The sequence below is a fragment of the Schistocerca serialis genome, chromosome 7 (genome assembly GCF_023864345.2).
Source record: "Schistocerca serialis cubense isolate TAMUIC-IGC-003099 chromosome 7, iqSchSeri2.2, whole genome shotgun sequence".
In the NCBI taxonomy this organism is placed as follows: domain Eukaryota; kingdom Metazoa; phylum Arthropoda; class Insecta; order Orthoptera; family Acrididae; genus Schistocerca; species Schistocerca serialis.
Genome location: NC_064644.1, coordinates 30,978,762 through 31,004,077, shown reverse-complemented (window position 1 = coordinate 31,004,077; position 25,316 = coordinate 30,978,762). Strand labels below are relative to the sequence as shown.

General features: G+C 42.8%; 1 protein-coding gene across 1 annotated transcript in view; it reads right to left on the bottom strand.

The window, feature by feature from the left end:
* Positions 1-25,316, bottom strand: part of LOC126412602 (limbic system-associated membrane protein-like) — a 173,367-nt gene that overhangs the window by 119,991 nt on the left and 28,060 nt on the right. Inside the window, exon 2 of the mRNA XM_050082269.1 lies at positions 19,947-20,303. Within this exon, the coding sequence (XP_049938226.1) occupies positions 19,947-20,303 (357 nt within the window). The remainder of the gene's footprint in view (positions 1-19,946; positions 20,304-25,316) is intronic.

The following is a 25,316-nucleotide window of genomic DNA, read 5'->3' as shown; positions in this document are numbered from 1 at the left end:
GCAAACAAAAAAACACACTTGTTTCCATACTTCCTAAGACGATAAACATTTCAGACTAGAAGAAAATAGAGGATTTAAAGGGTGGCACCTTGCTTTGAACAACTTTTTATTACTGGCTGCGTTAGTGGCGAGGGGCAACTGACATTGTAATTAGGTACAGAGCTCTTAGTAAGCATGATTCTGAGTTGCACTTAATAACGTTGTTGTAATGACGAACAATGTATTTAAGGAGTGAGCATTTTCTGACGTACACTTAATGACAGTGGTGTTTTTGCGAACAGTGTACATTGAAATTGAGTCTTTAGAAAGCCGCATGTGAAGATGGTTGTCAATCAACCGAAACAGGCTATCGACAAAATGTATTTCATGTTTTATTGCGATAAAGACTGTAAAAATTTAACAAGTCAATCAAGTCCATGTATTTCCTTCACCCGACAATGTCAGGTCATACAAAAGAATACAGGCTTCTTAAATGTGGGCCTACAGAAGAGTGCTGAAGTTCAGACTGATACATGGAATAAGAGATGAGAAGGTACTCTGTCGAATTGGGAAGATAGAAAATTTCTTAACTTTGCCAAAAACACGCGCCAACACAACGTCATTTTCGTTACAAAGGAAAATGGAGGAGGTGTAGGAAATTAGTGTTTAACATCCTGTCGACAGCGAGGTCATTAGGGACGGAGCACAAGCTCGGGTTAGGGAAGGACGGGGAAACAAATCGCCAGTGCCCTTTGAAAGGAAACATTCCGGCATTTGCCTGAAGTGATCTAGGGAAATAGCGGAAAACCTAAATCAGGATGGCCGGAAGCGCGATTGAACCGTCGTCCTTCCGAATGCGATTCCAGTGTGCTAAATACTGCGCCACCTCGCTCGGTAATAAAGGAAAGTGTGAGAGTTAAAAAATAGGGACCAGGCTTCAGAAATGTAAGTGCATTAATATGGATACAGCTTGCTGCTGCAATGCTTAGACGAAGAGACTTGCAAAGCAAAGATTAATATGGAGACTACGTCAAACCATTCTTCAGACTGAAGAGCAAAGTAACAATTTCTTGGGTCGATGTAGACACCCTGCCTCGGGCTCTGCTGACAGCATTGACTTTGAAGAATTTCAAGTGGATACCATCCACGCAGGCGAAAGAACGGCGGAACTTTATAAGTGATAATTTCGAATGTGCCGGTCATAGTTACAAAGACGCCTATGACACACACACCAGTTGAGTGGTGAGGTGGCAAACTTGTGGCCCTGATACCATCAATAACTCCAAATAAATTGTATCTGGTTTGTTGTCAGCAGTGCCAAGTAATTATCACAGAGTGTCTAGATGTAGCTGGCTGAGCTGCTATGTTACATTTGCTTCATAAGTGTGGTTTTTTATGATTCTGTTGTGTTTCAAAAGCTACGTCAGATCTTTCTTTCTCTTTGTAATCGTTCAGCAGTAAGTCTCGATATTTAAATGAATTTTATTTGCCCTATATCTCATGCATTGTTTATTACACGTAAGTTCCAGTCAAACCGAAGCCAGCAAAGGAAGCGCGAGTGCTAAAAAGGAGACTGGAAAGCCGTGTTAAGCAAAGGCGAAATTTGCCGACGACGTTAAGCTCCCCATTAAAACACTCACACTAAAACCAGCCGTCTCTGAGGCTCTTGTCTGAGCCTCCTCTGAGCTTACTGCGTCTAAGCGCAGGGCAGGATCACAGGTCCATTGTATTCGGGTTGTGCTGTGTATTACGTATGTTAATTGGAGTGCAAAAAAGTTAACGGTAGGTCAAATTTTTCTGTTTGTCTAAATATCTATGGACACTATAAAGAGTTTTACATACAGCAACTGCCGGCCACGAACAGTTATCTATATTCGGCAAGTCACGAAAATTAGTGCCAGATCTGAAATTGGATCGAACATGTGGCTTGAAACAATTTTCAAAGTATGTATTATTCAATGGATGCAACAAGCTCTACTGCAGAGGTAAGGCCTAAGCAAAATCTATCGCAGAAGTGAGACTCCGAATATGCCTCGTGTAGAGGAAAAGTAGGTAGACTACAGAGATAGCTGAATGACGCCCATCATCATCTCTAGAATCCAGCTCGCAGAAAACGCAAAAAATAACTCGAAATTAAATGATTTGCTATACCTGGATGAGCATACCAACAAGTCTCACTCAGAATTTCATTGTCACTCATGTCTAGATCCACGAAATACATTCTCATTTCAGCAAAAATCATTCAATTAACTGGGTAAACAACGATTCCCAACATATCTATCCTATCTATAGTGTTGTTTTCATATACCACACGGGAGGCCCTTTGGCAGAGCTGTTTGTTGATCACAGTCACACTTATGTTCACAGATTAAACGTTAAGTCGCTCTAGAAAAGTGCTGATGGAATTTCAGACAGAATTCTGAGAAATGGTTCCTACTTAATATGTATTGTCCTTAGTGACCTATGCAATGTATCACTGACACAAGGAGTTTTCCAAACTAGTTAAAATATGCAGTGGTTTATCACCATCATGAGATTGATGACAAGAGGGATTTAAATACTTACTGTGCAGTTTCCTTATTGAAATCTTTTTCCTAAATACTCCAAAAAGTAATTACTCAAGCAATGTCTCATACTTAAGGAGAAATAATTTACTTAGCATATCACAGTTTGGATTCAGAAGGGTTGCTAAACTGAGAATACTACATATAAATTTACTCATCAAATAGTAAAAGCCTTAAATAATAAAATATGGCCAGTTGGTGTTTTCTTTGATCTATTCAAGGCGTTTGATGGTTTAGACCACTTAAATCTTTTAGAGTATCTCAAGTTTTATAGAACTGATGGCTTTATGCGCAGCTAGTTTGAATCACAATTAACAAATAGAATGCAAAAGGTTGTGCTGAATAAATCAAACCATTTCAGAAGAGTAGAAAATTTTAGTGAATGAGGAGGAATGACAACGAGAATCCCACAACGGTCAATTTTGGGTCCACTCATATTCCTTGCATATGTGAATGACTTTCTAATTACCATTCAGCAAGTGGGATTAGTAATTCTTGCAGGCGATGCTAGTGTAACAGTAAATGCAATTAGAGAGAAGACACCAGAAGAGGTTGTAAATTAAATTTCCCAAGGATTTAAAGCGATTCTCAGAAAATAGTCTCTCCTTAAACTTCAAAGGAACACATTGTATTCATTTCTGTAGAAAAAAATTGGGTTATATCAAAAACTGTTGTAGCACATGAGAAGGAGTCAGTAAATAGAGTACAATGCTCGAAATTTTGAGGGATGCATATTGATGACAACTCGTAATGAAAGAAGTATACTGCTGAACTTCTCAAACAATTACATTGAGCCACTATTTGTCTTAGTATACTTGCGAATCTTGGAAACAAACGAATCAATCTCCTGGCATATTTTTTACATTTCCAATCAGTGATGTCTCACGGAATAATTTGCTTTGGTACCTCAATGTTCAGGAAGAAAGTATTGGTTGTACAAAAGCGAATAATAAGTATAGCGTGTGGTGTTTATCTACTGACGGTATGTAGGTTCCTCTTCAAGAAGTTAGCCCCTTTAATAGAATTGTTACAATGCATACATTTGCAAGCGAAATTAGTCATAAGTACTCAAGCACAATATGAGAACAATAGTGATGTCCATATCTACATCACTAGAGGGAAAGGTGACCTTTGTTATCCATTATTAAAGCTGTCAGTGGCTCAGAAAAGAGTTCGGTAATCAACGTCAGAAAGTTAACATAATTAGTCTGATACCACAAAATGCCTGGCAGATAGCAAAGCAAGTATTAAATCTAGCTTCATAACATTTCTCTTGGACAACTCCTTCTATTCCAATGACGGATTTCTGCTTAAAAACTGGTAGCCAGAAATATATACATTTATGATTCACTCCACATTATTTCGATAGCAGAATCATTCTATGGAACTGATCTACAGTCTAGCATGACTAATAGCGCCGTCTGTTTGATTGTTAGACCGCAGGAGAACTGAGACAGAACAGGTTCCACCGGCGAATGACCGACCCATGTGCCTTTGTTGAAATTTCGAGCTAGAGCTCAACAACCGCCATGGGAACGTGAACATTATCATTGCTGACTGGAACATTGGCGGCGCTTAGTACAGCCCGATAACTCTCCCTTTCAGTTGTGTGGGCGCATGTGAGAGAGTGGTGTATCTCAACGAAGCTATGGAACCTACTTGTCAGCAAGGTTGTACCCAGGTGGGATGTGACTACGTGATGACCTAAGCTATGTTCACATCGTTGCCATGAGGCCCAGTAATTGGGCTGAAGAGACCAATGCCACGTGAAGGTTATATGGATATTTCAGCTGAAGATCTGCATCTGTTTCAAGTAGAAGAGCACACTGATGAAGATGCCATATTGTCACATGACAACAGCGCAGGTTACCGCTGTTTGGCCGGCCGGTGTGACTGAGCGGCTCTAGGCGTTACAGACTGGAACCACGCGACCGCTACAGTCGCAGGTTTGAATCCTGCCTCGGACATGGATGTGTGTGATGTCGTTAGGTTAGTTAGCTTTAAGTAGTTCTAAGTTCTAGGGGACTGATGACCTCAGACGTTAAGTCCCATAGTGCTCAGAGCCATTTGAACCATTTTACCTCTGTTTGATTACACGTAAGTGGCTCCACCGTCACGCCAGTCAATTCCGACTATGACCTGGTACTCCAGAACACCCGATCTTTGCTCAAACGTGCATTTATGGTAACTTAATCGAGCATTTATGGGGTGTGGCAGATTCCTTTCTAGCTACGGTCCCCACTCGGTATATTTCGATTGTTGTTAGCGGTCGGCAGTATAACAGAAGCTTAACGGGCTTTATTTAGATGTGGCTGAAAATCTCGCATGTAGTCTAAGGGAAGACTAACTGGAGTGATCCAGTGTATAGTAAGAATCCTATGTTCCTGTTTCACTTTAGTACAGGTTTATTAATCGTTTATTATGTAGTAACGTGGCTCGGCTTATATTTAACTAGAGACCCTCTCACATCCAATGCGTTAATGAATCGAACTCATATTTTAAAATTGGTTTGGCACGCCTCTCAATGTTTATGATGTCATACCTCCTGCTCTTTGCAACGTACGATGGGATACTTTTGCAGGTACCAAGCTCGATGCTGAAAAATTACTTCATGAACAGCGAAACTGGACTAAAGAATAAACTTTTTCCACTTCATTATTGTCAGTGTGGCAGAGGGGGAGGAATCGAGACAAAAATAGTTTGAAAATGTTGGAAATCATGTAAAAAGTTTGTTGAGAGTCGCTGTGTGATCTAATTCTCAAATGCTGGATGAATGTAATCTCACGTCAAGTACACAGTTTCTAATTGAGGTAATTTACTTGTTGTTCCAAACGTTTACATAAGATTATACCTCTCACTGAGGAGATTACGACAAGATTTTAATTTTTAAGATTCGATCAATAATTATATGAGATACATAAAATTAAATTTTGTTGCCCCTGAAAGCCGACATTTAGGCAACCTGCCTCTAGAATTGGGAGTCATTTTCAGCGATTTAGTAATACACATGATTCTGAAGCAGTGCTTATATTCACTGTTTATTCGTTCCAAAAGGTCAAAGCCATATAAGTTTAATCTCGCACTCACATTCGTGACTGATATACTACTTTAAATTTGATTTCTGCCATTCTGTAATATTCCAACTCAACGTTTTCCATAACAGTTGATTCATATCTTTGCCTTGAAATTATCTAATTGATATTCTTCCTCTAATAAATTTGAATTTATTACCTATCGCAGACATATAATTTTATCAACCACCGATTCCTTCAATAATCGAACTTCCAAATGTAAAAGAGCTTCAGACGTTCGATTGCTTTACAAATGTTGCTTGCCTTAATGCCGCATTATTCACCCATATAGTACTGAAAAACTCTGTCATTTTCTCTCCGTTTTAAGAGAAGCTAGTTTTTCACGCATTTTAGTGTTTATGACATCACATTTCCAGAACTACGTATCGTAACAGCGATATAATTTCCCACTTACAATCCTCTCATATATATGCAAATTCTGTCTGCAAACTATGTTGCGAATATAGTTAAAAGTAAATAAATAATACAGGGCTATTACAAATGATTGAAGCGATTTCATAAATTCACTGTAGCTCCATTCATTGACATATGGTCACGACACACTACAGATACGTAGAAAAACTCATAAAGTTTGGTTCGGCTGAAGCCGCACTTCAGGTTTGTGCCGTCAGAGCGCTCGAGAGCGCAGTGAGACAAAATGGCGACAGGAGCCGAGAAAGCGTATGTCGTGCTTGAAATGCACTCACATCAGTCAGTCATAACAGTGCAACGACACTTCAGGACGAAGTTCAACAAAGATCCACCAACTGCTAACTCCATTCGGCGATGGTATGCGCAGTTTAAAGCTTCTGGATGCCTCCGTAAGAGGAAATCAACGGGTCGGCCTGCAGTGAGCGAAGAAACGGTTGAACGCTTGCGGGCAAGTTTCACGCGTAGCCCGCGGAAAATTGGCTCATGCCACAACTGGAGACCGACAGCGCCGACTTCATTTTTCAACAGGATGGTGCTCCACCGCACTTCCATCATGATGTTCGGCATTTCTTAAACAGGAGATTGGAAAACCGATGGATCGGTCGTGGTGGAGATCATGATCAGCAATTCATGTCATGGCCTCCACGCTCTCCCGACGTAACCCCATGCGATTTCTTTCTGTGGGGTTATGTGAAAGATTCAGTGTTTAAACCTCCTCTACCAAGAAACGTCCCAGAACTTCGAGCTCGCATCAACGATGCTTTCGAACTCATTGATGGGGACATGCTGCGCCGAGTGTGGGAGGAACTTGATTATCGGCTTGATGTCTGCCGAATCACTAAAGGGGCACATATCGAACATTTGTGAATTCCTAAAAAAACTTTTTGAGTTTTTGTATGTGTGTGCAAAGCATTGTGAAAATATCTCAAATAATAAAGTTATTGTAGAGCTGTGAAATCGCTTTAACCATTTGTAATAACCCTGTACATAAAAACTTCATGCCTCAAGCTGAAATTGTTTTGCATGAACTATAAACACTTTTTCCTTTCTTTACTATGTAAAGTCTGTTGATGTCGCTAAGCACTGTCATTCATAAAGACTGGACGGATGCACTATGGGTAATTCCAGCTCCGCGAGCCATGCTGCCATGCGACATCCACTGATCAGCCAGAAACATCATGACTATCCACCTAATAGCCGGTAACGTTTGGCACGGATAACAGCAGCGATCCGTCGAAGCATTGAAGCAGTGAGTCTTCGGTGGGTAGCTGGAGGAAGTTGGCGCCACATCTTCACACAGAAGTCACCGAATTCCCATAAGTTCTGGGGAGCAGGGTGATAACTCCAGATGTGTTCCATCGGGCTCAGATCTGGTGAGTGGAGGGAGGGGGGGGAAGGCGGACCGGTACATCGATTGGGCCCCACTGCTGTCTTCCTCGTACCACTCCATCACACTCCTGGTATAGTGACATGGTGCGTAATCTACTTGAAAAAAGCCACTGCCGTGATCGTCATGAAGGGCTGTACGTGGTGAGCCACCAGAGTACAGTACTCCTTGGCCGTCATGGTGCCTTGCACGAGCTCTGCTGGACTCATGGATGCCCACGTGAATATTACCCAGAGCACATTTGAGCCACGTTAGCCTGTCTCCGTCCCGCAGTACACGTGCCAAGACGATGGATTCGCACCCTCCCAACGGCATGGTGGGATTAGTCAGAACATTGAGCGCTCTGCCATTGCGCTAACGTCCAGTACCAATGGCCACGTGCCCATTTCGTACGTAGTTGCCAATGTCGTGGTGTTAACATTGGCACATGCATGGGTCGTTGGCTGCACAAGTCCACCGTTGGAAGTGTTCGGTGCACTGTGTGTTCAGACACACTTGTGCTCTGCTTAGCATTAAAGTCTGATGTTAGTTCCACCACAGTTTGTCGACTTCCCTGTTTTCCCAGTCTGCCCAGCTACGATGCCCGGCGTCTGTAGAGAGTGGGAAGGGGAAGGGGGGGGGGCCTAACCCCAAGACCTCTGGACGTGGTTCCATCTTGGTTTCACTAAGCGTTGAAAACACCCACCATAGTACTCCTTGAACTCTTGACAAGTCATGCAGTATCCGAAATGCTCGTGGCCAGCCTCCGAGCCTTCAATATCCGCCCTCGGTCAAACTTAAATAGATCGTGTACCTGCCCCATTATACACACTGGCAGCACACTCACTGATACTACACGTACCGTGATTGTATATGACCAGCAGTCATTCCTCGCCAGGTGACACTGCTATTGCCTGAGTGCGTTTATACCGATAGCAAGCCAGTGGTTATAATGTTATGGCTGATCGATGTATACACAGTTTCGAACCTTAGTACTTGGCTTATAGTATTAAATTTTTAACCTAAACCTAAAACTTTTAATGAGTAGATTCATTTGGTGAATAATTAACGAAACAAGCATTTTTGCCGCTGCTTTATCTTCGAATGGGTTTATCACGTATTTTCCAAACATATTTACGTCTTTGCTTCGCTGTTTTACACAATTAAACTGCAGACACGATGTAGAAATTGTCTGTGGTTTTAAACTGTGTCCCTGTGGTGTTGTCCGCAGAACGAGGCACTTCATGTGGGAACCATGACAACACGGCCTCAAGAGTTTCCATACAGCACCGCTGCAGCTCACTCACTTACGTCAAAGCTCCAATAATCGTCCAAAAATTACGACAGCATCGTCTCTCTATAGTCAGCAGTGCGAGATTTGTATTAGAACCATGTAGCAAAGTTTATAGTTTGACAGAAGAGACTGTTATCTTGTACTCTATCAACTGAACTACACTACTGGCCATTACAATTGCTACACCAAGAAGAAATGCATACGATAAACAGGTATTCATTGGACAAATATATTATACTAGAACTGACATGTGATTACCTTTTCACGCAATTTGGGTGCATAGGTCCTGAGAAATCAGTACCCACAACAAAACACCTCTGGCCGTAATAACGGCCTTGATATGCCTGGGCATTGAGGCAAACAAAGCTTGGATGGCGTGTACAGGTACAGCATCCCATGCAGCTTCAACACGGTACCACAGTTCATCAAGAGTAGTGACTGGCGTATAGTGACGAGCCAGTTGCTCGGCCACCATTGACCAGAAGTTTTCAATTGATAAGAGATTTGGACAATGTGCTGGCCAGGGCAGCAGGTGAACTGTTTCTGTATCCAGAAAGCCCCGTACAGGGCCTCCAACATGCGGTCGTGCATTATCCTGCTGAAATGTAGGGTTTCGCAGGGATCGAATGAAGGGTAGAGCCACGGGTCGTAACACATCCGAAATGTAACGTCCACTGTTCAAAGTGCCGTCAATGCGAACAAGAGGTGACCGAGACGTGTAACCAATGGTACCCCACACCATCACGCCGGCTGATACGCCACCATGGCGATGACGAATACACGCTTCCAGTGTGCGTTCACCGCAATGTCACCAAACACAGATGCGACCATCATGACGCTGTAAACAGAACCTGGATTGATCGGAAAAATGACGTTTTGCCATTCATGCACCCAGGTTCGTCGTTGAGTACACCATCGCAGGCGCTCCTATCTGTGATGCAGCGTCAGGGGTAACCGCAGCCATGGTCCCCGAGCTGATAGTCCTTGCTGCTGCACACGTCGTAGAACTGTTCGTACAGATGGTTGCTGTCTTGCAAACGTCCCCAACTGTTGACTCAGGGATCGAGACGTGGCTGCACGATCCGTTACAGCTATGCGGATAAGATGCCTGTCATATGGACAGCTAGTGATACGAGGCCGTTGGGATCCAGCACGGCGTTCCGTATTACCGTCCTGATCCCACCGATTCCATATTCTGCTAACAGTCATTGGATCTTGACCAAAGCGAGCAGCAATGTCGCGATACGATAAACCGCAATCGCGTTAGGCTACAATCCGACCTTTATCAAAGTCGGAAACGTGATGGTACGCATTTCTCCTCCCTACACGAGGCATCACAAGTTTCACCAGACAACGCCGGTCAACTGCTGTTTGAGTATGAGACATCGGATGGAAACTTTCCTCATGTCAGCACGTTGTAGGTGTCGCCATCGGCGCCAACCTTGTATGAATGCTCTGAAAAGCTAATCATTTGCATATCGCAGCATCTCCTTACTGTTGGTTAAATTTCGCGTCTGTAGCACGTCATCTTCATGGTGTAGCAATTTTAATGGCCAGTAGTGTATTAGTTTTCAGAGACAGTAACAGATATAGCTGATATTTCTGTTCAAAGCTAAGTATTTCGTTTCTTTCAATCTACACTCCTGGAAATTGAAATAAGAACACCGTGAATTCATAGTCCCAGGAAGGGGAAACTTTATTGACACATTCCTGGGGTCAGATACATCACATGATCCCACTGACAGAACCACAGGCACATAGACACAGGCAACAGAGCATGCACAATGTCGGCACTAGTACAGTGTATATCCACCTTTCGCAGCAATGCAGGCTGCTATTCTCCCATGGAGACGATCGTAGAGATGCTGGATGTAGTCCTGTGGAACGGCTTGCCATGCCATTTCCACCTGGCGCCTCAGTTGGACCAGCGTTCGTGCTGGACGTGCAGACTGCGTGAGACGACGCTTCATCCAGTCCCAAACATGCTCAATGGGGGACAGATCCGGAGATCTTGCTGGCCAGGGTAGTTGACTTACACCTTCTAGAGCACGTTGGGTGGCACGGGATACATGCGGACGTGCATTGTCCTGTTGGAACAGCAAGTTCCCTTGCCGGTCTAGGAATGGTAGAACGATGGGTTCGATGACGGTTTGGATGTACCGTGCACTATTCAGTGTCCCCTCGACGATCACTAGTGGTGTACGGCCAGTGTAGGAGATCGCTCCCCACACCATGATGCCGGGTGTTGGCCCTGTGTGCCTCGGTCGTATGCAGTCCTGATTTGGCGCTCACCTGCACGGCGCCAAACACGCATACGACCATCATTGGCACCAAGGCAGAAGCGACTCTCATCGCTGAAGACGACACGTCTCCATTCGTCCCTCCATTCACGCCTGTCGCGACACCACTGGAGGCGGGCTGCACGATGTTGGGGCGTGAGCGGAAGACGGCCTAACGGTGTGCGGGACCGTAGCCCAGCTTCATGGAGACGGTTGCGAATGGTCCTCGCCGATACCCCAGGAGCAACAGTGTCCCTAATTTGCCGGGAAGTGGCGGTGCGGTCTCCTACGGCACTGCGTAGGATCCTACGGTCTTGGCGTGCATCCGTGCGTCGCTGCGGTCCGGTCCCAGGTCGACGGACACGTGCACCTTCCGCCGACCACTAGCGACAACATCGATGTACTGTGGAGACCTCACGCCCCACGTGTTGAGCAATTCTGCGGTACGTCCACCCGGCCTCCCGCATGCCCACTATACGCCCTCGCTCAAAGTCCGCCAACTGCACATACGGTTCACGTCCACGCTGTCGCGGCATGCTACCATTGTTAAAGACTGCGATGGAGCTCCGTGTGCCACGGCAAACTGGCTGACACTGACGGCGGCGGTGCACAAATGCTGCGCAGCTAGCGCCATTCGACGGCCAACACCGCGGTTCCTGGTGTGTCCGCTGTGCCGTGCGTGTGATCATTGCTTGTACAGCCCTCTCGCAGTGTCCGGAGCAAGTATGGTGGGTCTGACACACCGGTGTCAATGTGTTCTTTTTTCCATTTCCAGGAGTGTATAATAAAGTGGTCTAATATTTAATATATGTTGGAGTATCAACTCTGCCTCCTTCACCACCGCGACAACGATAATTATTTTGTGCGGAGAAACAGTCCCGAATCATGCTGACAAACTCATTGGCTCGTTGCAGGCTCATTCTCGCGACGTTGTTGACACAAATAAGACACAAAATTATGTATCTTGAAGTCTTGCCGGCAGATCGAATATTTTGCCGTTCTTCGGGAGTGCAACCAGGATATTATTACCTCTTATACCGATATTTCGGATGACAACCTTTCAGCCATTCTCAAGGTGTGTCACTTGCCACGTTTTTTGAGGAAGACACGCGCGTGCGTCAAAGATAAGGCTGTTAGTGACACAATAGCATCACTCACATATAAAACTGCAGGATGGTAAGGGTAAACAACAGCAAGAGCAGAGCCGGCGCATCTGTAGTGCTTATGAAATATTTGGTCTATAATTATGGATGGAATACATTGCAATTCCTGGCCGTGAAGACCAAGAATATTTTTTTCTTTGAGAGTGCAGACGTGAAATAAGGGGTTTCCACGATTTTTTGAGCTGGAAATCCCCGTCTCGGCTGAGCAGGTTATCTGTTAAATATTTTTTTATTTCCACAGGTTCCCTTAACACTGAATCCGTTCCATGGTTTATGGAAAGTTGGGATTCTGGCCACAGTCTTATTCCACTGCGAATCAGCGGTAGTGTAAGTTGTCGAAATACAAGTAGTAGGCAACCTGCTCAACCTAGGCGGTGGTTATCAATTCAGCTTAGCGTGTAAATCCCTCTTCTTAAGTCTGCACTTTGATAGTAAGTAGTGTTCTAGGTCTTCACGGCCTATCATTCCAACATGTGGCGACCAAATACTTCGTGAGCACTGCTTTTCGCTGAGTCTGCGCTTGCTTTCTTTTACTTTGACAGGCATAAAGATATATCTGTGACAGGCACTCTTGTCGCTAACAGTGTTACCTTTGTCGTATGTGTGGTTACTCCCCACTTTAAAGTGCTTAAAAATCTTGCAGGCGACACACCTCGACATCAGCTGAATGAATGTCAGCTGAAATATTGGTACAAGAATTATCGATGCCCTGGATGCACTCCCGAGAAATGATGGAGTGTAAGAGACAAATTGCACTTGATACTTTCAAAGTATTCCAAGAGAGAAGCACCTAGATGTCGTTTTAGAGAATTCTTACACGTCACTCTCTCCTCATCCCCTTGTGCATCGCTAGCAGTAGGAGGAGGATCTCACCCACAAAGCTTTTACGCAAAAATGTTAGTAATGTTTACACCAAATTTGCCTGAATTAACTGTAGGGGTCCCTGAGTTACGGTTTTATATTACCCATTTTTAGGTCAACCCGCAGCTGTAAGTGTTCTAGATGGAGGGGACTGTATTTCTGCGAAATATTTCTTCTTCCAGACTGATACATGTGTGTAGTTATGTAGAAACTGCTTCAGGCATTACAAAGGTGGTCTAATATGTTATAGTCTTTGAACACCACCCCTCCCTCCCGCATACACATTTAGCCGGGAAAAGTCGTAAGAGTTGTCACCAATAAGCTAACGATTCCAAAGCTACGGGTTCCATAGTATTATTGGTCGTTATCTAATATTTTTACACGTGTGCATTTTAGGAGCATATTCCAGAGTCAGTATTTTTATAGATATAATACAAGCAATGAGTCATGTAGATAAAAACTTGATTCAGTCTGCTTCAGGAGTTTTCGAGTTATGCTTTCATGTCAGGCTGTTTAAACCCCAACCTCACCCTCGGGATGTTTTACCGGTACAGTAAGTCCTTCGAAACAGAAAGTGATACTTGTTCCAAATTTTGTAGAAACTGCTCCAGGCATTACAGGGGCATGCTGTCTTTGCCCTCCCCCTTAACTCTTCTCACTCCTAAAAGTGAAACATTGTCAGGGCGCTCACTAGTGACCCCAGTCACGCTAAATACATTGATTCGAGATATCGAGTGACTTGTCGAAGGCACATTCTGCAGCAAGTGATCTATACACATTGCACCTGCAGGGTTTGAGACGCAATGTGTGAAGCACAGCCATCATGCAGGATCACGAGTTCACAGGCGGTGGTCTGTGTAATCAAGCAACTGTTTTTCTCACCTCACACTCACCCGTATTGGAGCTAGTTGGTTGTCACTCCCGCAGTGTTCCTTTCTAGGTTGTAAATTATTCGTATGGCAAGACTTGGTGAAATAGATCCAGTGAGTTAGGAGGAGATGTGGAACATAAATACATTCATGCAGATATATTTGTGTAAGGTATGTCCAATTCAGAAGGCTGCCTTCGCTGTAGCGGCGTTGCATGTAATCTCAGTGGCGTTCTGGTATTCACAGTTGCACAAGCGGAGTTTGTGACTTCGAAGCAATTTTCTCATTTCTGATGAGTTGTTTCTGTAGTTCGTTGTATGATGGCTTTCTTTAAATCAGCACAAAGAGTGGTTAACCAATTTTTTCCCATGCTTCATACAGAAGAGTAGCATGGTTCACAGATTTATCGCAAACGAGGTGTGCAGAGAGCAGTGTCCAGCACTGTGGACAACATTCCAGTGACGTCAGTGTTATGAGGCTGGATGTGTAAAGATGAAGGACATGCCATGACCCATGCAGGAGGGCGTTATCAGCAATAGTGCCTTGATTTCGGCTATGGAGGAGTTCATGTGGATGACTCGTTGGATAAATACACGTGACATTTCTGCTGAAATGCCGATAAACAAGTGAACTGTGTATCATACCAAGAGAAGCTACGTTAGGCAAAGTGGATGTCCAAGCATGTTTCAGAAAAACCACAAGTCGGCGAAAATGGTTATTTTCATGACTCATCTGTTCAGATACGCAGAGCAAGGAAAGGACTTCATTCTGAGATTGTAGCGTGCGCGTGTTGTCACCACTTCGACCCTTCTTCTCAATGGATGAGCAGGAAGTGGACGTAGAGCAGCTCCCCCTTGTCCAGAAGAAGTCCACACTTTCTTCCAAAGTCGAATAAGGGATGCTCAGTTTATTTTTCGAAGAAAAAGGACATATGACCTCTGCTCGTCGTCTGGCTACCACGGGGTGCAACAGTGAAGCAAAGCAGTTTTGCAACGCGTTGGTGAGGCTCAAACAAGCCAGCAAGAACAAGCGCATGTTCACGCTCTCGTGTGGAATAGTGGTTCTACAGGACAACGCTAGGCCACGTAGACGGGAAGGCCCTCGAGCACCTTGGAAGATGTTGATGGAACGTTCTGGAACATCCTCATTACAACATCGATATTTCAGCATACGACTCGGATATCTATGGACCTTGAAAGGTGAATTCTTCTCGGTTTATCAGCCGAGTGGTGTCGTCGTCTTGTTGCAACTTTTCGATGACTTTAGTACCGATCATTTTCTGGTTACACATAGCCAGAAGATGATGGGTACGAAACTCATCGAAACTTTGCGACGACGCCAACTCTCGGCTGATAACTCGAGATGAATTCATCATTGGAATACGCCGAGAAAGACTGCAATCGCTTATAGTATCTGAAAGTAAGAGGTTCACTTGTGATAAGGGACTGCAGGACACCATGGAAAACTGGATCCATTAGAAACCCAGGAGTTTCTACATTGAAGCCATTCACTCCTATCCTACACACTAGGATCTGTATGTCAATGTCAAAAGCAGTTGTGTAGAGTTGCACTGTTCCATAAGAACTGTAATCATAATACTCTTACTAAAATTTCTTGAGGTATAACTGTAGTCTCTTTCCAATTTGTACACATTTTATAACACATAGAGGTGATAACATTCAATGTGTACCAAAAAGTTGCATTTGAAAATGTGATTTTACGGAGAGGGTGTTGGGTCATTTCTCCTGGTATACTGAACACAGAGATGAGAGGTCAAGTCTTTTGTATATTTTCGGCCGGCCGGTGTGGCCGTGCTGTTCTAGGCGCTTCAGTCTGGAACCGCCTGACCGCTAAGGTCGCAGGTTCGACTCCTGCCTCGGGCATGGATGTGTGTGATGTCCTTAGGTTAGTTAGGTTTAAGTAGTTCTAAGTTCTAGGGGACTGATGACCTCAGATGATAAGTCTCCATTTTTTTTTTTTTTTGTATATTTTCGCCTAGCGACCTTCATTTACCAATCAGATGAGTGTCATGCTGTAGCTATACTGCAATACAGGGTCAAATTTAAATATTACAAATTTCTCGAGCCCTGACTAATTGAGCAAATAGTTTGCTTCTTTTGGTGTACAGTGGACATGAGGCAGCATATAAAATCGCCATTTTCTCCGGGTTGCTTCTTGAGAGAATCCCGAAAAACCATGGGTTTTGGGTACATAAACTCCAATCGTGGGGATGACCAGTTCTATAATTTCTATTCATGGTAAACTGTCGAATCTTTGGCCGTATGTTCTCATGATGATACGCTCAAGGAACATGGAAACGTTTTTCGATATCATTTTCCATTATCGAGATCCAGAGGTTAGAATTTACCACACTTAAAGAAGTAAAATATGTATCTAACATTCAGTATGAGGTGTAAACATAGTTTTGACAGATGTAGCGAACACATGTCAAATATTGTAGGGTCAACGCCAGAGGTCTGAGGTCAAGAAACTGTTCTTGGTCGCCATGCTCTCACCAATAAAATTTTATGACGCGTAGTCTCTATGTAATTGTCGTGTCACGCCTACACAAATATGCCCGAAATGTTCCTGCGGTGACAGAAAATCCGTAAAAGGGTCTTCACATGCCTGGAAAGAGTATAAAATTACTGTTAGAAATTGTATTATACTGGAAACACTGCTAATTCAGTAAAACATTTCAAATAACATGTTTACTGTTTTGAAACACCAATCATAAAGGGGGTGCTTTCAGTTCCGTGCGAATAATGAGCTAAGTATCCAAATAAAACCTAAAGCGAACGATTTTGTGTTAACTTTATACAAGGCACACTTATATGTAGATCATAGGTATCAAAGAATATAAATAAACAGTCCTAACTTTACCGATCTATGGAAACTGTTTTATACAACCAGCGTAACTCTGCTATACGTAACGGGGAAAAAGGAGGGTAACAGAGGAAAAACACTGCTGTCAGAGCACAGTGGAAATAAAAATACAGATTATTTGAGACATTACACAGGCTTGGGGGAAGATCAGGACCCTCATAGATTTGCGAAACTTAACTCGCAGATATGGGGAGACGAATTTTGGACCGAAATTTTAAAGAAGGCTGTATAGGGTAAAATTAAATTGGGCCTCTAGAATTATTGAGCTGCCGAGGTATGGGGACAACAGTGGCAGTGCGAGCCACAGACAGACGGTGTAAGTGAGTGAAGAGACAGTGGCAGTGGAACGGACAGTAAATCAGTTGGAGGAAAAGGAGATCATGGGTGAGAGACATATATGTACAGTACCACTGAGGGGGAGATTCCTGACTGTGGTGGATTAACTACTAAGAGAGACTGGGTAAAAGGAAATTGGAAGTAACTCCACCCTGGGTTCAGGAGAGTGGGACAGTGTCTGGTCGACGAAATGTAATAATACACTACTGGCCCTTAAAATTGCTACACCACGAAGATGACGTGCTACAGACGCGAAATTTAACCGACAGGAAGCAGATGCTGTGATATGCATATGATTAGCTTTTCAGAGCATTCACACCAGGTTGGCGCCGATGGCAACACCTAAAACGTGCTGACATGAGGAAAGTTTCCAACCGATTTTTCATGCACAAACAGCAGTTGATCGGCGTTGCCTGGTGAAACGTTGTTGTGATGCCTCGTGTAAGGAGGAGAAATTTCTGCCATCCCGTTTCCGACTTTGATAAAGGTCGGATAGTAGCCTATCGCGATTGCGGTTTATCGTACGTCTCGATCCCTGAGTCAACATTTGGGGACGATTGCAAGAAAACAACCATCTGCACGAACAGTTTGACGACGTTTGCAGCAGCACGGACTATCAGCTCGGAGACCATGGCTGCGGTTACCCTTGACGCTGCATCACAGACAGGAGCGCCTACGATGGTGTACTCAACGACGAACCTGGGTGCACGAATGGAATAAAGTCATTTTTTCGGATGAATCCAGGTTCTGTTTACAGCATCATGATGGTCCCATCCGTGTTTGGCGACATCGCGGTGAACGCACATTGGAAGCGTGTATTCGGCATCGCCATACTGGCGTATCACCCGGCGTGATGGTATGGGGTGCCATTAGTTACACGTCTCGGTCACCTCTTGTTCGCATTGACGGCACTTTGAACAGTGGACACTACATTTCAAATGTGTTAGGACCCGTGGCTGTACCTTTCATTCGATCCGTGCGAAACCCTACATTTCAGCAGGATAATGCACGACCGCATGTTGCAGGTCCTGTACGGGCCTTTCTGGATACAGAAAATGTTCGACTGATGCCCTGGCCAGCAAATTCTCCAGATCTCCCACCAATTGAAAACGTCTGGTCAATGGTGGCCGAGGAACTGCTTCGCCACAATACGCCAGTCACTACTCTTGATGAACTGTGGTATCGCTTTGACGCTGCATGGGCAGCTGTACCTATACACGCCATCCAAGCTCTGTTTGACTCAATGCTCAGGCGTATCAAGGCCGTTATTACGGCCAGAGTTGGTTGTTCTGGGTACTGATTTCTCAGGGTCTATGCATCCAAATTGAGTGAAAATGTAACCACGTGTCAGTTCTAGTATAATGTATTTGTCCAATGAATACCCGTTTATGATCTGCATTTCTTCTTGGTGTAGCAGTTTTAACGGCCAGTAGTGTACTATACCAACAGCAATTATATTGATGTTGTTTTATTAGGGAACCAGTTTAGACATTATAGTGACGTCATCTTCAGGCTTGCTGTATCAAGACACCAAGTACAACTCGTGAGTGTTTAAGATATGGCAATAATACTCGTGGGGTTCAATAGCAGAACCAGATACGGGTGCTGGTACCTTGTGTTACGCAAGCACGCGTGCTGCTTGGTGTCATTCATGGGGCAAGCCTGAAGATGACGTACTGGAACGTCGAAATTGGTCGCCTAATAAAAGAAATATCAAAATAACGGCTGTTGGTATCGTATTACTACAGTCGGATTAAAGGAAGTGGGATGTTATTTGTTGAAGGACAGCGAATATGTTCGAATGCCGAAATTATTGGTAGGGAAGGCGGAATGAGGGTTGAGATAGCTGGTTCCGTACATTTCTGTCAGAATCTTCTGAAGTGGAACATATATGTCCTTTTTGTGCTCCAACAAGAGCAGTTCTCCGCTGGTAGACGTACAGGGTGATCAAAAAGTCAGTATAAATTTGAAAACTTAATAAATCACGGAATAACGTAGTTAGAGAGGTAAAAATTGACACACATGCTTGGAATGACATGGGGTTTTGTTAGAACAAAGAAAAGTTCACAAAATGTCCGACAGATGACGCTGGACAGAAAAACTGCTTCCGTGACGGGTGAGAGGTACGCCGATACATTGCAGCATCGCATCATCCCTCGCCTGGCTGATAAACACCTGCTGAAACGTACGATGCTTATGCAGGATGGTGCTCCACCCGATATTGCTAGACGCGTAAAGACCTTTTGCGCGCGTCGTTTGGTGATGATCGTGTGCTCAGCCGCCACTTTCGTCATGCTTGGCCTCCCAGGTCCCCAGAACTCAGTCCGTGCGATTATTGGCTTTTGGATTACCTGAAGTCGCCAGTGTATCGTGATCGACCGACATCTCTAGGGATGCTGAAAGACAACATCCGACGCCAATGCCTCACCATAACTCCGGACATGCTTTACAGTGCTGTTCACAACATTATTCCTCGACTAAAGCTATTGTTGAGGAGTGATGGTGGGCATATTGAGCATTTCCTGTAAAGAACATCATCTTTGCTTTGTCTTACTTTGTTATGCTAATTATTGCTATTCTGATCAAATGAAGCGCCATCTGTCGGATATTTTTTGAACGTTTCTATTTTTTTTGGTTCTAATAAAACCCCATGTCATTCCAAGCATGTGTGTCAATTTGTACCTCTCTATCTACATTATTCCGTGATTTATTCAGTTTTCAAATTTATACTGACTTTTCGATCACCCGGTACATTCCAGTGAGACAGGTAACCTGCTCTGGACGTGTATAAGATAACAGAGAGCTTGAGGAACGGCAGCAGAGCCAGAGGCGGTGCAGACACTCACCGACGACGTTGAGCTTGAAGGCCTGGCTGATCTTGGGCTCGGTGCTGACCTGGCACTCGTAGGTGCCCGAGTCACGCAGCTGCGGGGAGCCGACTTTGAGCGTCCACTCGTCGGAGCCGTCGGCGTGCAGCGACTGGAAGCGCTGGTCGTTGGTGTAGGTGAGGATGCCGACGGTGAGGATGTGCAGGTCGCGCTTGCGGATCCACGAGACGGCGCGGTCGCCCAGGTTGCGAACGCGGCAGTGCAGGTAGGCGCTCTGGCCCACAGTGGTCGTCGTCTCGCGCCGCGTGTTGTTGTCGAAGTAGGGCTGCGAGAAGGGCTGCTCCCAGTAGGGCGCGTGCTGCTCCACGACCGCACCTGCGGCACACACGAGAGAGAGCCAGATTAGATCTAAATTAGATTAGATTAATTATTCATTCCACAGACCCATAAAAGAGGGAATCCTCATGGGTGTGGAACATGTCAGATAAACACATTACAAAAATGTAATTAAAAAAACTTGAGTTTCATTAATTTGAATGATCCTCAGTCAATAAACAGTGAAATTATGTACATGAATTAAATTTAAACTTCTAATATTTACAGGTTTAATACTTACATCTGTTTCCATTAAATCCATCGTTCAGACATTTGCTTGTTTCTTGGCTATTACCACCAAGTATTGTCAAAAATTAAAGTAAATTATTCATTTCAGTGATCCTCAGTTAAGAACAGTCAGATTATGTACAAGATTTAAAAGTAAACTTCCACTATTTACAGACTTAAGACTTACATCTGCTTTCCATACATCCATCATTCACACAGTAGGTAGTTACTTGGCTGTTACAACCAAGTATTGTCAAAAATTTAAGTATATTAAATTTTCATTAAAATATTCTACTGCACTTGTTGAAAAACTCATGGATGGAACAGAAGGAGTCGGCCACCAAAAATTCTTTTAAATTATGTTTAAATTGTGCCTCTTCGGAAACTAAACTCTTAATGGTTGCTGGTAACTTATTGAAAATATTCGTTGCTGAATACTGGACTCCATTCTGGGCAAGAGTAAGTGATTTTAAATCTTTATGTATATTGTTCTTACTCCTATTATTGATACTGTGTACTGTGTTAGTTGGAAAAAGAGATGTATTATTTACAACAAACTTCACTAAGGAATAAATATACTGAGAAGCTGTGGTTAATACGCCCAATTCTTTGAATAGGTTTTGACATGATGATCTTGGATGTACACTACTAATTACTCTTATTATACGCTTCTGTACTCTAAAAATTTTCTCTCTGTTTGTGGAGTTACCACAAAATATAATACCATATGACATAATTAAGTGAAAATAATCAAAATATGCCAGTTTTTTAATATTTATATCTCCTATATCTGACATCAGTCGCATTGCAAACACAGACTTGTTTAGGCGCTTTAGCAGTTCGTTAGTATGTTTCTCCCAACTGAATTTATTATCAAGTTGTAATCCCAAGAATTTTACACTCTCAACTTCTCCTATTTCTATTTCATCATATTTTATACACACAACAGAAGGAAATCTCTTGGAAGTTCTGAACTGCATGTAGTAGGTCTTTTCAAAGTTTAATGACAGTGAATTGGCTATGAACACTTATTAATGTCAATAAAAATTTGATTAGCTGCCCTTTCTAAATTTATATTTCATTTACTATTTATTGCAATGTTTGTATCATCTGCAAATAAGACGGACTTGGCATCTGGTAATGCAACAAATGACAGGGCATTAATACACACAAGAAACAATAGTGGACCTAGTATGGAACCTTGGGGAACACCACATGTAGTTTCTTCCCAGTCAGATAATGTCTGATTGCCTATTGCTGAAGTTTTGTTTTGTTTTCTGTTAGCAAGATATGACCACTTTGCAGCACTACCACTGACGCCATAATATTTTAATTTACTTAAAAAAATGCTGTGATTCACACAGTCAAACGCCTTTGACAGGTCACAGAATATGCCTCCAGTCCGGTTACTGGTCAAAGTGCTTAGAGTTTGCAAGCAAAGTCAACACCCCCTCTACACTCTAGCAGTAGTGAGATTTAACCAACAAAGGACCCTAGCAGTGGCGAGATTTAACCAACAAATGATGAGCAGCGAAATTTCACTCGAGACCAAACACATCACAGAAATTTCAGTGCTTGCTTCCTATGTCTAATGCGAGGACAGATATGGGATACCACGTAGCTAATGTTGATATGTTGCTACGCAAGATAAGCCGTTTCAAAACTTAGGTCAGGCTAGTGCAGTTCTTCCTATTTTAGTGGTAATTTTCGCATTGAGAGGTAAAATCTAGCTTTGTGAGGGGTAAAAATTAAAATATTCGATTGTACTTCAGTCAGGAAACGGAACTATTTTCCAAGCATCATTAGTATTACCGCTCTTTCGAACATCTGTAACACAGAGTACATAAGTTACCACGAATTATATGTTTTCTTCTAAATACTATCATTAACACATGACACTTTGTTGTGGGACTTGCAGCATGTGAAGCGAATGTATGCACAATGTCTTTGTCACATAATCCAACTAATACACACATTTATTGTACCATATATCTATGACAATAAAACTGAGATGTATTAACCACATAGCCTTTAGTATTTCATTAAAACGATTTGTCTGTTTTGTAAGTATTTCGGGTGAGAGACCAGAAATAACTTCATTGTTTGCTTCATACAATAACCGAACTGACAGGACAACAGTAGCTATGTAATAGCTGATACACTGCTGTAGGGCCTATACTATTATTTTTACCCGTATTATTACTTTTATTAATATTGTTGTCATTATTAAAAACTTGAATACACAGTATTAACCTTCCACGAAAGTATTTACTTAACAGCTCGCAATGAACTGACTTTCGGCTTCTTAGGGCATCGTCAGACAATACTAAACAAGCAGTTCACAACACGACAGTGAGGCTCATATCAGTACTATGATTGCTGTACATTGATATCTCTCATTCTATGAGAGTATTCTGAGACATAAATTTCATATTACAACTTATTCAAATATTGAAACAGTATGAATGTATAAGCCTAATATCTTGTACAAGTGAGTGATGGCACTCGCTCCTGTTTTATACTGACAAACTGGTAAATTTACTGAAAAAGCTGTAAAAGGTGGCAGAGGAATAGAAAGAAATGTAAGGAATGTGGATGTGGAATAGTTATAACGAGATCATTACCTAAAAGGGTGAGAAATTGTGACTCTCTCCTGCTACTTTAGTACGGGTAAATAATGGAACTGTATTTCGTCATTAAGGTCCAGGTCAGCATTCTTTGACTGGTATTTATTAAGTGCCAGAATTTGGATTAATGTTAGTTTTCTGCCTTTAGTTCCTCTATGGAGAACATCACATTTCACATCATATGAATGAATGTCATTCAGCCACATTCCATAGATTTCATTCTCAACCCACGTCTCTTTTATTCAGCCTGTATGTTTTGTATCGATATAGTTATAAAATGTCACATATCTTCGTAGAACAGTTTTTGTACAGCTATGAAGTCTCGCTGAGGTTGTGTGGACTATCTGTTTAATACTATCTAACGATGGTCTAGGAAGTCAAAAGCTGGGTCACAACGAACTAATAAATAAACATTATTGTGGAACGTTAATACTGCGTTTTCAAGTTCTTGATACATCTTCGTTCCTCCAAGAACAGACGGGATATTCCATAAAATTTTTATTATTATAATGTTAACTGAATTTTCCGTGATGCTTGGCTGAAAATGGTGATATTAAAATGGAAAGAAAACCTAAGGATCTGTAAAATTATATTTCTTTTGTCACGAACCTGCTTTCGGCTCTTCAAGATTGCTTGAGAAGCCAAAACCCGATTCGTGATCAAATAGATATAATTCTGCGAAACATTAGGAAGGTTTTCTTTTTCCATGTCATTATTATTGCTATTACTGTTAATATTGGTAGTAGTAGTATTGAGAATGATCAGAGACAAAGCGTTTGCAGCCAGCAGTCTTCAGATTTCGGCCAGTTCAAAGGTAAGTAGCCCAGCTGAGCAGTGATTTCTAAATAGGAGAGTAGATTACAGCACACATTTTTATTTGGTTGGTGCTATATATGGACGCAAGATGTGTGTGAAGTAAGTGTCGCTTTTGAAAGGAGTATGGCACCAGTAGCATATTTTTCTTAAATTGTTCGTCTACGATGTCCTTAGTTATCTTTCTTTATCATACAATGTTTGGTAACATAAGCAAAGTGTCTTGACAGTCATTAATCATTCTATAAAAATGTTGTTCTAAATATGCCATACTAGTTGTCTCACTGACGCAGTAGTCCACTATTTAATTAAATATCTATATGATGTAAATATAATTTAGCTTTTGTGATTTTAAAAAGGAGGGGCTCAAAGTAAATTCTTTTTCGTTCTAAAGTTGAGTTAGGTGCTAATGATGACAACGATTGAAAGGGTAGTAATAGATAACATCTGATTGCACTGAGCTGTAACGGTCTCAGAATGGTTGAGTACCATTATGGCAGTGCCTCGTGGACTTAACGTGCCATGAAGCAGCCGGCGGCTGTGGCCGAGCGGTTCTAGGCGCTTCAGTCGGGAACCGCGCTGCTGCTACGGTCGCAGGTTCGAATCCTGCCTCGGGCATGGATGTGTGTGATATCCTTAGGTTACTTAGGTTTAGTGGTTCGAAATCTAGGGGACTGAGGGCCTCAGATGTTAAGTCCCATAGTGCTTAGAGTTATTTGAACCATTTGTGCAATGAAGTTGAACACATTTAGGTTAGCTGCTAAAGGTAGCACAGCTGTGTGGACGGTTGGCCGGTCTCACTTGATTTTGTACAGGCAACGGTCGTATTTTGCAGTTAGTATTGGCAGCCTCCAGACCGAACAGACCTACAGCTCACACCCATAACACAGTAGTACAGACACCGAAAGAATCTCTCCTCATCGTGCTCAGTTTCAAGATCAATCTCCTCATTCATCTATGATCCACGATTGCTTGTGGGTGGTTTTTCTTCATTGAAGATTGCTGTCTGCCGGTTCCTTAATCACCAAAGTTTTACATTAAGCGTAGTTTCGCTACTCATATTATTGCTTTCTTTTACTAAATGTGCGAACATTTACGTAAGCGTATTTATAGTTCTCTTACGAAATAATATATCTGTTTAATTTTGTCTGTGGTAGACTCTTATTTGAGAGGGTAGTAGGTCAGCCTATCTTCGGCTTCGATAAAACTTGTCTCGTATTTAACTATGAACATGGTCCATTGTCGGTTTGATGGAACTGTTGTCAACTTGTAACGCCGGAAATGCATATCCTCCTATTTCCATCTATTGTACTATAAATTTTTTCCTTATTTTTTTACCTGAAAA